The 15,788-nt window shown below is 39.1% G+C and overlaps 1 protein-coding gene across 4 annotated transcripts in view; it reads right to left on the reverse strand.

The window, feature by feature from the left end:
• Positions 1-15,788, reverse strand: part of TDP1 (tyrosyl-DNA phosphodiesterase 1) — a 77,575-nt gene that overhangs the window by 24,640 nt on the left and 37,147 nt on the right. The window contains exon 14 of one of the 4 annotated variants that reach the window (XM_045562133.1): positions 657-906. The exons of the other annotated variants lie outside the window; for them this stretch is intronic. Within the exon in view, the coding sequence (XP_045418089.1) occupies positions 765-906 (142 nt within the window). The 3' untranslated portion in view covers positions 657-764. Of the gene's footprint in view, positions 1-656; positions 907-15,788 lie in introns of those variants that run through there. 4 annotated transcript variants of the gene reach the window in all.

Here is a 15,788-nt window from a genome sequence, read left to right on the forward strand (position 1 = left end):
TTAATGAACCAGAAGAGATATCTGAAGAAATGAAGTAGAATGCAACTCAGAGGCACAGAGATGGAAAGTAAGACACTAAAGATTGAATGAGGATCTAAGAAGCATCTAGTAAGAGTTACAGGGAAGTAAAAAAAGGTGAGAGTCAATATGCTAAGAAATAATAGCCAGTAATTTTACTGAATGGTTGAATAATCAGATCTTCATATTGAAGAAATACAATATATCCTGCTAAGACTAAATAAAAATAAATCTATGCCTATTTATCCATTCTAGTTAAACTGAAGAATACCAAAGATAAGGAAAATCTTAAAAGTAGCCAGAGAGAAGATAGATTTTCCATAAAAAAACAATAATTATAGATGGCAACTTCCCAATAGCACCAAGTTAGTTCAAAAGCCAATGGAAAAAATTCTTTAAAGAACTGGGAGAAAATAACTGCCCAATTAGAATTTTAAGTCCAGTTAAATTATCACTAAAAAATGAGGGCAAAAACAGAGGCAGTTTTAGAAAAACAAATCAGAGAGTTTATTGCCAGAAAGAGGGCTTAAATAAAATAACTATACAGGATATAGTTCAGAAATGGTCACAACCCAGAACACTGACAATACCAACTGTTGGCGACACTGGAGCAACAGAAACTTATTCATTGCTGGTGAGAATGCAAAATGACAGTTACTTTGGAAGACAGTTTGGCTGTTTCTTACGATTTGTACTTTTTCCATACGATCCATGCTTCTTGGTATTTGCCCAACAGAGTTGAAAACTTATGTCCATACAAAGCCTTGAACACAAATGTTTCTACCAGCTTTACTCATAATTGCCCAAATGAGGAAGCAACCACGATGTCCTTCAGCAGGTGACTGGATAAACTGTGGTACATCTAGACAGTGGAATACTATTCGGTGCCTAAAAAGAAATTAGCTATTAATCCATGAAAAGACATGGAGGAACCTTAAATGCATATTGCTAGGCAAAAGGAAACAATCTGAAAATTATTACAAACTGTAATTACAACTATATGACATTCTGGAAAAGGCAGAACTCTGAAGACGGTAAAGAGATCAGCGGTTGCCAGGGCTTCGGGTGCAAGGTGGGAGAGGAAGGGAAGGATGCATACATGGTGTACACAGAAGATTTTTAGGGCAGTGAAACTATTCTGTAATGGTGGATACATCATTACACATTTGTTAAAGTCCACAGAATATACAACACAAAGAGTGAATCCTAATGTAAATTATGGATTTTAGTTAATAATAAGATAGCAATATTGGCTCATAAAGTGTATCACACTAATACAAGATATTAATAACAGGGAAAAGGTGGGGAGTGAGTGGCTATATGGCAACTCTCCATATTTCCCACTCAATTTTTCTGTAAACCTAACCTGGTCAAAAAAATAGTTTATTTTTTAAAAAGTAATTAACTATTAATATAAAGAAAAAAAGGCAAGGGACTAAATCATTTATGATTTTAATATAACTTCAATAAAAATACCACCACTTTATTTTCTTAGAGCAAGACAAGTTATTATTGACTTTATATGGAAGAATAGCCAGGAAGATCCAAGAGGATTTCCTTTACAAAATGTAGATATATGTCCCCCAATTTAATATAGATGAGATATTGATACAGATATGTCCCCCAATTTTTAATACAGATGAGTGACAAAGTGCCAGGAATATAGTAGCATGGTTAAAATTAAACCAGTTATGCACATGTTGAACCATCCTGTGAGATTAAGTACCAAAGAAGATGCAACACATCAGCTGTGTTTCAAGAGTGGGTATCATCTTTTATAGATAATGTATTAACAAAGAAATGCCAGCAGAAAAATAAAAACGAAAATGATTATGATGCATGTTTTCAAACAGATAAGCAAGAGCAGGGTACTACACAAGATTAGATACTTGGGTATGGGCTTTTGCAAGTATAAATTCTGACAAATCACCAAATAGACGCAGACAAATTTATTTGCAAGCTCACTCTGTTCCTCAGTCATAGGAGTATGATGATCCCCAAGCAAAGTCTTTCATATCCACAGTGAACTATGAATGGAGGCTTTGTGTTTCATGGCTTAGTCCAGCCTCGTTGTCGACATAGCCTGTAAAAGGATCTATCTATCCTTTTTTTTTTTTTTTTGAGACAGAGTCTCACTCTGTTGCCCAGGCTAGAGTACTGTGGCATCAGCCTAGCTCATAGGAACCTCAAACTCCTGGGCTAAAGCGATACTACTACCTCAGCCTCCCAAGTAGCTGGGACTACAGGCACATGACACCATGCCCGGCTAATTTTTTTCTATATATATTTTTATTGTCCAGCTAATTTCTTTCTATTTTTAGTAGAGACAGGGTCTTGCTCTTGCTCAGGCTGGTCTCGAACTCCTGAGCTCAAACGATACACCTGCCTTGGCCTCCCAGAGTGCTAGGATTACAGGAGTGAGCCACTGCGCCCGGCCTGCACTGGGTTTTAATGAGGAATGAATTAAATAATCAGGGTGAAAGTGCTTAGTAATTATAAAGCACAACACAAAGGTATGTTTCGAAAGTATTAACACTTTTAACAGAACTATGAAATATTAGAATGGGCCATGGAGGTGATCTATTATAATGATCTTAAATTTTAAAAAAAATCTACTTAGAGATGATTCAAGGTCATATCACCACCCTTGCCTTCTTGCAGAAACTAATGGAGAACCTTTTGTTCAAGGGAAATATTTAAAGCGAACAAGCCAGACACTATGGCTCATGCCTATAATCCCAGAACTTTGGGAGGCTGAAGTGGGAGGATCACTTGAGGCCAGGAGTTCTGTACTAGTAACACAGCAGCATAGCAAGACCTCAGCTCTACAAAAAAACAAACAAAAGGCCAGTGTCTAAGAGTGAACCAGGAATTGCCTGTACTTCTCTCCCCCTGTCCACTGTTGTGGTAGCCTCTGAAAGGGGTTTCCAGAATACAGAGCTCCAAGGAACACAGTGTGAAAACCACTGATTTAGCCCAACCCTTGGTTTTACAGATGGGAAAACAGGCCTAGAGAACCGAAGCACATGTCTATAAAAGTGTGGTTGCAGACAGCAGATTGTTCATATAGCCGGGTAAGACTGAGTGGTCCGACGTATGGTCAGTATTTGGTCAAGGTTCCTTAGAGACCTTGAAAAGCTTTCTGAAGAAGATTCTGCCTCTGATCCCTCCACAAAATCTGTGATGGCTGGTGCCTTGCCTGTGTTTTCCTGGGTCCCACAGTGGCTCAGCCTACCAGGAACCATTCTTGTCTTTCTGGAGCCTCACAGTGAACAGCACCATGTATTGGTGCTGCAGAGCAATTGGAAGGTTTCCGCCAAGACTTTCTGGGATAGCTTGAGGAGTAGCCTCCTCGGGGCTGGTGACCAGCTCCACAAAGCATCTGTAAGTCTCCTAGAGAGCTGTGCTCACAACCTTACAGGCAACCTGCTTCATCCCTCCCTTCAGCCTGCCACTGAGTCCTGCTGACTTTCCTGCAATAATGTCTGTGCGCGAATGCCCCCCTGCTTTTCCATTACACTACTACCTTATGGTCCCATGTTTGGAATTTTGCATCAGTCTCTCAGTAGGCCTTCCTGCCTCCATGTTTTATTGCCTCTAATCCATCCCAAAACTATTTCCAGAAAAAGTATATGACTTGGAGAAAACAAAAAATCTGGAATTAAGTTCCTGTTCAACTATTAATATTTACTTGATGAGCAGCCTGAACTCTGTGCCTGTTTTTACATTTATAAAATAGGTATTATAATAATACCTGTCTGTGTCCTTTAGATCTCAGAAAGCATGTGACAGCCTTATGAAAAAATTTCAATTATAAAGCCATGAATAGACATCAATAATATTAACAAACACTGATCATCTCGCTTCCTTGTTCAAAATATTCAGTGATCCCTAATAAAAAAGTCCATCACTCAAGTGCCACCAAACCTGGTGCCATCCACTTGTCAGGCTTCTCTCTCATCTCACTATACAACATTCTGTGCCAGCCTAGGTAATCTCTCCACCTACTCCAACCCACCTTGTCTCAGAACCTTCAAGTTCAAGATTTCTTCTTGGCCTACCAAATACCTATTGTCAAGCACAAACGGTACCATTTCCTGAAGCTTTGTCGAGTTATTCCACACAGAAGTAATCTCTCTTATCTGAACCATCCCCACCCCGTGCTTATTAGTGGGTACTACCCTGCATGCCCTTAGCCGCTATGGTGTAAATTCCCCTGAACGAACACACTAAAATCTAACTACATATCCATCAAGCTGTCCATAGATCAGCAGATCCAGTTATCAATATCCCAAGGTTAGGGACATCGGTAGGCCCACAGGCTCAGCACGGTATCCAGAATACGTACTGAATGTGTATTCACAAATGGCAGAACAGATGAGTAAAAAAACTCAACGATGATATGTGACTTAAAAACAAAGTGGGACAATAGAAGAGTCAGACAATTTAGGCTGTGGATGGCATTTACTGCTACACAATGTGGCTGAGTTTAGTATGAACAGACTGGAGGTACTCGAGATTTTTGTCAGCTGCCCAGATGTTGACTAGTAAATGGGAATTAGATGACCATGATAAAGTGTTTTAGAAAAGCACTGAAACTTCAGATACTGTATCTCATAAAGCCTAGAATGGGATAGACACTCAAACACTTGCTGAATGAACTCACAGAGGCAAGGCACACAAAAGCTGGGAAAAAACAGCATCAGGTGACTCACTGCCAGCCACACAGTTCTCTTGTTCAGCAAGGGACACAATGACAGAATGGAAGAAACTGAAATCTTTCCAGGTGGGCAATATGGTGGGGTAAAGCAGAGGACAGGAAGCCAGGGCATTCTGGGTGGAGGGCCTGGAGAGCGGGGATAGGAAAGGCCTGGCCCAGCAGCAGCAGATAGTGTCAGTGGGGAGGAAGGAAGACTGGGCAAGTTGCTGCCTCAGGAAATGGGGGCTGCAGTAAGTTTTTGAGCTGTGTGTTCCCCTCCAGAACCTCAGCAGTGCCAATCCCAAAGTAGAGGGATGACAGGGCTACATCAACTAGAATTCAAGTCCCTTGAGGGCAGGGACTACATCTGTCTGGTTCATCACCCATAATTAAAGCCTAGAGCAATGCCTGGTACATAGGCAAGAATATTCATGACAGAACACCTGGATTTAAATCTTAGCTCTCCCAGCTTACCAACTAGTTTGCTTGGGGACATGTTATTTAAGCTCTCTATGCTTTAGTTTTCACATCTTTAAAATAGGGATAATAATAGTTCTATTAATAGCTCCTAATTGGGAAGATTAAATGAGTTAGTATAAAAAAAGCACTTAGCCAGCATCTAGTAAGCACTACATAAGTATTTGCTATTATTTATGAGAGATTCTCTCTGGAGGCCAGTTCCTGGTAGGGGACTCCCAATGGCACCTTCTCATCTCAAGCCAGAGGTGTACCTCGTGCCAAGCAATGCCAGTGCACAAAGGGTCTAGAGGGCCTACATCAGGAGTCTCAGCTTCTTCCCATCAGGGATGATATTTCACAAGACTTACTCACATGGGTGTGGAAAAAGGCATGCTCTATCTTTTGTCTGCTTGTAGCAGAGTGCAAGAAGGGTAGTGATACAATCTTGAATCATTTCTAACGTTTAAAGAAAACCATTTGCAGGTACTGATAACCATCATTTGTAACAAAGTACATGAGGCATACCAACTAATCCCAATATCTCAGAAGAGCTGCAGTGCCAGGCAACCAAGTCTACCCAAAGACACCTGGCAAGTATTTTTTTGTGGGTGTGATCCAATTTGATTTTCACCAAAAAACTCAAAGGAGGGGAAAAAAAGATGATTTGTTTCAGAATCAAAGGAACAGACATTAGAGAAGTAGTATTGCATAGTGATACTGAAAAGCGGAGGAGGGGGAAGATGTCTTTTATGTTTCCTCAAAAAGCCACAGTGATTTTGTAGTCAAGCACTTGTCTCGTTTTCTCCCAAAGTGTCAGCACCAACATTCCTGCTCATCCCTGACTATCCCGCAACGCCTGTCGGTTGCTAGGCGACTATAACAGTATAAGGTCTCTACCTTGCTTTCTCACTACCCACAATATACAACTTTCATAACTGTTCTCCCTGGGTTTGCCAATAACATCTATGCACTATCCTCTCAGCCAAGGCTTTTCTTAAAGTTCACCTTCTTGCCTCCTTGGTCCCGTGGTGAAATTTAAACACTGTGTTTGTCATCATGCCCCAATAATTTCCATAACAGGCTGCCCATCAAACATGGGATGATTTCATGGTATAATCCAAACAGATGGGAGGAAAATCTTATTAGAACAATAAATACCCTTCCATAAAAGCAAACAATCAGACAATAAAGGAAATATTCAGCCAATATAACATTGTAAAAAGATCAAGCTAAACTGTTAGTTTTACGTTATTTTGAGCATATACATCTGGCTGAACACATATACCTTGATGAAACAATAATTTTGACCAATTTTTAAATTAACCACATAACGAGCTTAGAAAGGGCTATATGTCTATCGTCACATATTTTACATCTATGTGTTACACATGAAAACCAGATGAAGGCTGTTGAAGGCTTTATAAAGTGCCTTCTTAAATCCCAGGGTGGGGTCTAATGAGTATGAGCCACAAAAAGTCATACAGGGCAAGATGGCTGACCGAGGACACCAGCTGCCCGAGCATCTCAGTAAGAAGTAGTTTTAGATGAAAGAGAAAAATGAACAGACAGAGAAACATAGACTGGATGCGAGTCTAAAGGAAGGGTGCCAGAGCCTTCGGGAGACTTCACAGGAAGAAGGTATGGAGCAGAACAAGAAGGAGCAAGGTATCAGCAGAGATCAACCCCCGAGAGGCTTGGAGTCCAGCAAGAAGGGAAGGTGGAGCGGTTTGTTTCTCCCTCCCTCGTATCTCTGACAGTCAATGGGTTCCTGAGCTCTAGGAGAGACTTTCTGCCCATATGAGCCCAAAGGCTCATGCTGGGCATGAGGTGCACCTCTGGCTTGAGATGAGGTGACACTGGGAGTCGCCTATCAGGGACTAGCCTCCAGAGAGAACTTCTCATAAATAATAGCAAATATTTATGTTATTTCATAACACAGAAAAGGATGGAATTCTCCCCAACTCATTCTATGAAGTCAATATCACCTTGATACCAAAGCCAGGAAAAGACACAACAAAAAGAAAACTACAGACCAATATTCCTTATGAATATAGGGGCAAAAATTATCAATAAAATCCTAGCAAACCAAATTCATCTGCACAGCAAAAGAAAAAAAAATCCACCATGATCAAGTGGGCTTCATCCAAGAGATGCAAGGATGGTTCAACATACAAAAATCTATAAATGTGATTCATCACATAAATAGAATCAAAAAGAAAGACCATATGATCCTCTCGATAGACACAGCAAAAGCATTTGACAAAATTCAGCACCCTTTATAAGACCTCTTAACAAAATCGATACAGACAGAACATAACTCAATATTATAAAAGCCATATATGACAAACCCACAGCCAACATCATCCTGAATGGGGGAAAATTGAAAGCATTCCCACTTGGAACTGGAACCAGACAAGGCTGCCCACTGTCACCACTTCTGTTCAACATAGGGCTGGAAGTCCTACACACAGCAGTCAGGCAAGAGAAGGAAATGAAGGGTATCCAAATGGGGAAAGAAGTCTAACTATCACTCTTTGCTGATGATATGACCTTATATCTAGAAAACCCCAGAGATTCTGCCAAGAGACTCCTGGAATTGATACACAAATTCAGCAAAGTCTCAGGTTACAAAATCAATGTACACTAATCAGTAGCATTCCTGTACACCAACAACAGTCAAGCTGAGAATCAAATCAAAGACTCAATACCTTTCATAATAGCAACAAAGAAAATCAAATACCTAAGGAATATATTTAACCAAGGAGGGCAAAGACCTCTACAGGGAGAACTACGAAACACTGGGGAAAGAAAATCACAGAGGATGTAAACAAATGGAAAAACATATCATGCTCATGGATCAGCAAAATCAACATTGCTAAAATGTCTATACTACCCAAAGTGATTTACAGATTCAATGCAACCCCCATTAAAATACCATCATTTTTTGCAGATCCAGAAAAAATAATTCTACACTTCATATAGAACCAGAAAAGACCCCAAGTAGCCAAAGCAACCTTAAGCAAAAAGAACAAATTGAGAGGCATCACTTTACCAGACTTCAAGCTTTACTACAAGGCTATAATAACCAAAACAGCATGGTACTGGCACAGAGACCTAGACCAATGGATCAGAACAGAGAATCCAGATATAAAACCATCCTCATATTGCCATCTGATCTTTGACAAAGTAGACAAAAACATACAATGGAGACAAGAATCCCTATTCAATAAATGGTGCTGGGAAAATTGGATAGCCACATATAGAAGACTGAAACAAGATCCACACCTCTCACCCACAAAAATTAATTCATGATGGATAACAGACTTAAACCTAAGAAATGAAACTATAAGAATTCTAGAAGAGGTTGTCAGAAAAACTCTTCTAGATATTGGCCTAGGCAAAAAATTTATGAAGACCCCAAAGGCAATCACAGCAACAACAAAAATAAATAAATGGGACTTAATGAAATTAAAAGGCTTCTGTATAGCTAAGGAAACAATCAATAGAGTGAACAGACAACCTACAGAATGGGAGAAAATATTTGCACAGTATACATCCAATAAAGGGCTAATAGCCAGAATTTACAAAGAACTCAAGCAAATCAGCAAGGAAACATCAAACAACTCCATTAAAAAGTGGACAAAAGATATGAACAGAAGCTTTCCAAAAGAAGATAGACTAATGGTCAATAAACTTATGAAAAAATGCTCAATGTCTCTAATGACCAGGGAAATGCAAATCAAAACCATAATGAGACATCAGTTAGGGTGATATACCTAACTCCAGTCAGAATGGCTTTTATCAAAAAGCCCCCAAAAAATAGTTGCTGGCACGGAGACTGAGAGAAACGAACACACTTACACACTGTTGATGGGACTGCAAACTAGTTTAACCTCTATGGAAAGCAGTATGGAGATACCTCAAAGAACTAAAAGTAGACCTACCATTTGATCCACAAATTCCACTACTGGGTATTTACCCAAAGGAAAAAAAGGCATTTTATAAAAAAAGACACTTGCACTTGATGTTTATAGCAGCACCATTCATTCACAATCACAAAGACGTGGTAACAATCCAAGTGTTCATCAATAAATGAGTGGATTAATAAAATGGGGTATATGTATAGCATGGAGTATTACTCAGCCATAAAAAAGGTGAACTAATACCTTTTGTAACAATCTGGCTGGAACCAGAGACCTCAACCTAAGTATCATAAGAATGGAAAAACCGTCACCCCGTGTACTATTAAACTGGAAGTAAATGATAAACACTCATGTGTACATATGGTAGTAAAATTCCATGGAAATAAAGCAGGTGGGAGGGGGAGAGAGGATGGGTAAATTCACACCTAACAGGTACAATGTATACTATCTGAGTGATGGACACATTTATAACTTTGACTCAAACTGTACAAAAGTAATTCCTGTAACCAAAACATTTGTACCCTCATAATATTCTGAAATTTAAAAAACCCCCCAAAACAAAAGTAATAACACTTAGGCCAATTTTATCACTTGACTAGGAGGTAGCCAATAATTACAATAAGCTTTAAGTGTTCATAATAGCATGATGGGAAAAGAGAATGCCAACAGTAGAGTAAGTAGGTCAGAGTTTTTAAAGCCTTTAATTCTTCCAACTCAATAGGAAGAGAATTATTGGTATAAAAATGGGCTGATTTAGGTGCATTACCAACAGGTGACTGGCATGCCATGGATTAAAATGACTACTTAAAGCCCACTGACCCCTTGATGTTGCAATCATATCACATCAAAGACCTACGTTTTATAGCCTATTGCCATTACTAACCACACTTTTGTATACTTGGTAATTCTTTCTCTACCTTTTTCTGGATTTCACTCACCTACCTCTTTGAATAGATTCTAGTTGTTATGAAAGAGCTATCACCTTTTTGGAAAAAAAATCTATTGAAGATAAAAGCATGGCCACTTCAGTGTTCAGTAATTACGTATTGAAACTGCTGAATAAGTACAAAAAACAGTGATTTAATATCTCAAATTATTGTATTAATAATTTGTCTTATTTCTAAATTTAATTTGATGACAATACTTTTCTTAATACAAAGGGCACAAAATATTAGTGAGTCATCTCAACCCACCCAGGACTGTGTTTATTCTAACAAAGAGGAACAAATTTTTAGTAATGCAAAAAAAAGTCAGTTAATATTAAATATATTATACAGTTTAATACAAAATGTCCACATATATTTTCTATCATCATCCTCAGAGTATTTCATAAATGAGGTAAAAGCCAAGATTATAAGTGAGTTTTCTAAAATTTAAGTGGCAACGCTAAGAAGTGGTAATACCAAATTAGGACTTGGATCTTTGGACTCTATCTCAGGTTATTTCCTCCATAATATGCTGGCTAACAGGTAATATCACCATCTGGAGACCTTGGTTTGAAAATGATGGAATTAAAGCTATCAAACCCAAGAAACTAGTGGTAGTGGTTTCAGGTTGAGGAGCAGGGTAGCTAGGGAATGGGAAGACAAACCTTTATAGTGTGTACGTATTACCTGTTTGAAAAGAGTTTTTTTTTTTTTTTTTTTTTTTTTGAGACAGAGTCTCGCTCTGTTGCCCGGGCTAGAGTGAGTGCCGTGGCATCAGCCTGGCTCACAGCAACCTCAGACTCCTGGGCTTAAGCGATCCTACTGCCTCAGCCTCCCGAGTAGCTGGGACTACAGGCATGAGCCACCATGCCCGGCTAATTTTTTGTATATATATATTTTTAGTTGGCCAGATAATTTCTTTCTATCTTTAGTAGAGATGGGGTCTCACTCTTGCTCAGGCTGGTCTCGAACTCCTGACCTTGAGCAATCCACCCGCCTCGGCCTCTCAGAGCTAGGATTACAGGCGTGAGCCACCGCGCCCGGCCGAAAAGAGTTTTTAAAAGGGTTCTGATTCAAATATTTATTAGTCACTATCCATGGGCCATGCAGTGTCCGATGCTAAGGATATAAAGATGAGTAAAGCCAGGCACCGTAAAGCCAGGCACCTGCTCACAAGTAGCTCATGATATAAAGAAGCAAAGGGACCTAAAAAGAACAAGGAAGATGTAAAAAGGATCAAGCAAAAAAGTGCCATGAAAACACAAAGGAAAAAATAATTACGTATGCTGAGCTAGAAAGAGTTTCACTTAAAGGGGAGCATTTGAGATAGACCTTGAAGGAGAAGTATAATTGATCTAGACAGTACAAAAACAAATAAATAACTGAGAAGCAGTCTGAAAATGAACTGCAGTTAGATTAAGAGGGATACCATTCATTCAATGTTTCCTGAGCCACTATAGGCCACGTACTGAACTAGGTACTACATTAGCTGGTCTGACAGAAAACACAAACATTAAATGGATAATTACCAAAAGCATGGTGAGTAGGAAAAGTATGGTAATTATAAACTCCTTTTCTCTTATAGTAGAACAAAAACTTTGAATGCAAATAGTCCAATAAAACAGAAACTTCAATAAAAACGGTTTTAGCACAGACTTTACAATTCTCAGTGATGTGGTAACTATAGCAACTATATAATAAAACGCAACCCAGGATCTACGAGAAATGTTTTCAGTAAGAACCTCAATCACAACACATAATGAAAGAGAGCAAATGAAAACTGATTTGTATTAAAAGAATAAAGTTGAAGATGAAAAATATATTAAGGCTAGCATTTTTAAAAGATTCCAAGCCCTGACTTTCGGTAGCCAATTTTCACATTTGTGAAATTGGAACTGGATAAAACAAAGTCCCCATGATAAGGAAGCCAATGTCCTCTATGGGTAGAGAATATCAGTTATTAAGTACACAATACAGGAAACCACATGACATACATGTCTAAGATGATTTTTTTTTTTTGGAAATCACATCTTTTGTAATCCTAGTAATCTTTTGTAGGACTATTACTTTTAACAACTCTACATACCCAAGTGAATATGGTTTCCCTCCAAAGTACTTGTGCTGCGGAGTCATTCCGTCACTCCCATGAAGCTGCCTCCCTTGGCTCCAAGTATTATAAGGATAGACAGAACTTCACTTCTCAAACAGCCTTTGGAACCCAAGGTTCAGTCTTTTGAGTTTAAGAGCAGTTTTGCTTAACTATAGAAAACAAACCTTGGTTTTGGAAACAGTAAGAAATCATTTCAAGCCAAGGTTGGAGAATAGGATGGATCAATCAAATTGGGTAATAAATGTCAGTGAGGTCCCAAGGCAGAATTGGAAGATGGCTCTTGGCGCACACACCTAGTACAGTGCGCTTTCCTTGAATGTGAGCAAGAACATGAATATGATGGGATTTCACTTGCATAATTAGGCTACCAATCAGCTGACTTTAAGTTAATCAAAAGCAAATAATCCTGGGTAGGCTGGGTCCTTCCTGAGGAGATGGATTCTCCTGCTGGTTTCAAGAGTCAAATAACCATGAAGCAGAGCACCCTAGCTGACAGCCAACAAGAAAGCAGGAACCTCAGTCCTACAGCCACAGGCAACTAAATTCTGCCAACAACTAGTGAGGCTGGATGAGGACTCTGAGCTTCAGGTGAGATCACATCTGGGCTGCCACCTTGATTTCAGCCTGGTGAGATACTGAGCAGAGGGCCCCACTAGCCCATGCCCAGACTCCTGAGCCACAGAAACCATAGGATCATAAATTTGTGTCATTTTAAGCCCCTTAGTTTGTGGTAATTTATTATATAGCAGGAGAAAACTAATACAAGGCTAAAAATGAAGAGCATCTATTAAGAAGCAATACTTATTTGTTAATGTGTCATGTAAAATGTAAACTCACTTTGAATGAAATTCCAAAGAGTGGCAAAAAGGTTTGAGCAACAGCAGGATTTTTGGCCAAAGCGCTTAGTTTCAAAAGGTGACCGTCTTGAAGGGTAACACTTCTTTGGATATGCAGATCTGGGTTATTTTTTAAAAGCCTTTTATCACCATGTTAAAAGTCACAATTCATATTGCCTATTATCCATTTTGCTTATTACCCTTACAACTTTTTTCTGGGGAATTTGACTAAAATCCAGTTCTTAGAACCTAATATGTCTGCTACTTTGTTGATGGAGCATCAGATTTGCTAGGGATTATCACTTCATTTGGACTAGAATCCATGGTGCTCTCTGGAATCCTGCCTCACCACTCTAAAGTAGTTAAATATATCAAATGAAAGGATACTAGCACTCATAAATCAGTTGTTTATAAAGTTCTGAATTTATGTTCAAGGATGAATTATCCACCAGAGCATACAATCTCCAGGATTGTATGGAATATTTAGAAATATATGAGACTTTTTTTTGGCTTTCTTCAAGACTTTGCATTTAGTATGTGAGGGCCAGATTAAGTGTCCTATATAATGCATGGAACAATCTTGCAAAACAAAGAATTATCTTGACCAAAGTGACAGTTGTGCCCTATTGAGAAACACTATTTCAGTATATGCTAAAGTCGACGTATTCCATGTACTAAAATCATGTCTTATTCTAGAAAATCTTATAGGATAAGCATTTAGAAAAGCACTCAATTATTCCAATCAATTTGAATTATAAAATTCATTGAACTGCTTTCCATAGACCCATACTAATAAAGCCTCAGGAAACCCAGAAAACATCAAGACAATGGTAATTCAGCCCTTATAGCAGTAAAAAAAAAAAAAAAGGCCAAGTCTGGCCAGCTGGTATTGTTCTGAACTCACCTATTCTGCCATTCCACTCATTCCAATAACACTCACTTTGCTGTTTCTTAAACACAACAGGCATATTCTGTCCCCAGGCCCCCATGCTTTCCCTCAGCTATTCATTCACAAGGCTCCCTCCCTTACTTCTTTCAGGTCACTGCATAAATGTCACCACATCAGCAAGGCCTTCCCTGACCCTCCTGTTTAACGAGCAGCCTCCCTCCCCAACCTGGGCACTCACTACCATACATACAGCACAGCGCCTGAGTGTTCTTGGGCACCTAACCTCTCTGTGCTTCAGTTCTTCCATCTGAAAAGGGGATTAACAGATACATTGCAGAATTACTGTGAAGATTACGTGAGTTAATACACATAATATGCTTACAACAGTGCGTGGAACTGATGGTAGAAATTACATGTTAGCTTTGAAAATTTAAAAACCACTACCCAAACCAACTTTGAAATAAAGCTTTTAACTCACGTCACTTGGCAGCAAAATTTGAAACTCTTAACTCATTGGTGGCATGAGTTGACCTAAGATGATAAGAGGCTACCTGTAGTCTTTGCTTCTGAAATGGTTATTAAGAACTGTTGGTCCAGACACCACTAGGGATGTTAACAGACAGCATATGTATCATATTGTCTTTCTAAACTTCAAATACCGAACTACATCTGGTCCCAAGCATTTCAAAAAAAGGATTGCACACCTAAATTATAATTTTTTTTCTATAGTACTTATCATCATTTGACATATATAAACTTGTTTTTGTGTGTGTGTATAACTCCCATCACTAGAACATAAAGTCAAAGATTATCTTTTATTATCATATTCCCAGCACCTGGAAAAGTATTTCACATAATATGCTGAATAAATGTTATGTTATAAATGTTATGTTGAATCAATGGTTAAATCTAATCCCCCAAATAGAACATATATAACATTTTTCTTAGGTAGAAGGATGATTATTTCATGGAGCATGGTCACCAGTTGATCTTCAACCCAGGAGGGACAGCTTGGATCCAATTCATTTGTTTCAGTGGAACATTTGGTAAGCATGAAAAACCCACCTGATATGTATTTCCTGTATGTGCCTTCAATGCCCAAGCATTGGCTTGCTATACTCTTCCCCTAGAAAAGGCACAGAGGCTTATATGGTATCAATAATAAGTACTAAGGAGAACTCCAAAATATACTATAAGTATACCAAATTTCTGCGTACACCTCCAACAAACAATTCCATCTGAAGTCCCTGCCACAATATATCAATCTGCGTTCAAATTTACCATCTTCCCACTGTGGTAAACCAGTTCCAATCCCTTACTTCTGTATTGATGTCAATGACCGACGCCTATCTCCCTAATAGCCACAGCCCAACCTCAAGAATCATCTTTGAGGCCTCTCTCATGTTCAGTTACACACACAGTCTAGGCAGTGCCTTCGCTGTTACCACTTCAATCCTGGCCTTCTTTAGCCCTGCTTGCTAACAAATCAGTACTGAGTACCTCCACGTGCCAGGCACCTGGCCAGGCACTGGGGTGTGCTGAACAAGTCAGGCGTGGACTTGGCCTCAGAGTCTAGACAGGAAACCAGATAATTACAAAAGCAACCACAATGAAGAGGAAGGAACACTGGCAATGTAGGAATTCAGGGCATTATGGAAGCCACTGAGCTAAGGAAGTGATGTTTAAGCTGAGAATCAAAACACAAAGTCAAGGCCTTAACTGGGTGAAAATCCATAATAGTCAGAAAAGCATTACAACTACAATTAATGTAAATTCCACGAGAGCACAAACCTCATCTTTATTACTCTATTCCTGTGCCTGGCACAGCCCCACGGTGGGCATACATATTTGCTGAGTTATGGATATAACTGCCTCAACTCTGCAGCCTTTTTCCTCATCAAAGGGAGAAGAAGACAAGGCCACCTCAT

This window comes from Lemur catta, chromosome 1 (genome assembly GCF_020740605.2).
Source record: "Lemur catta isolate mLemCat1 chromosome 1, mLemCat1.pri, whole genome shotgun sequence".
Classification (NCBI taxonomy): Eukaryota; Metazoa; Chordata; class Mammalia; order Primates; family Lemuridae; genus Lemur; species Lemur catta.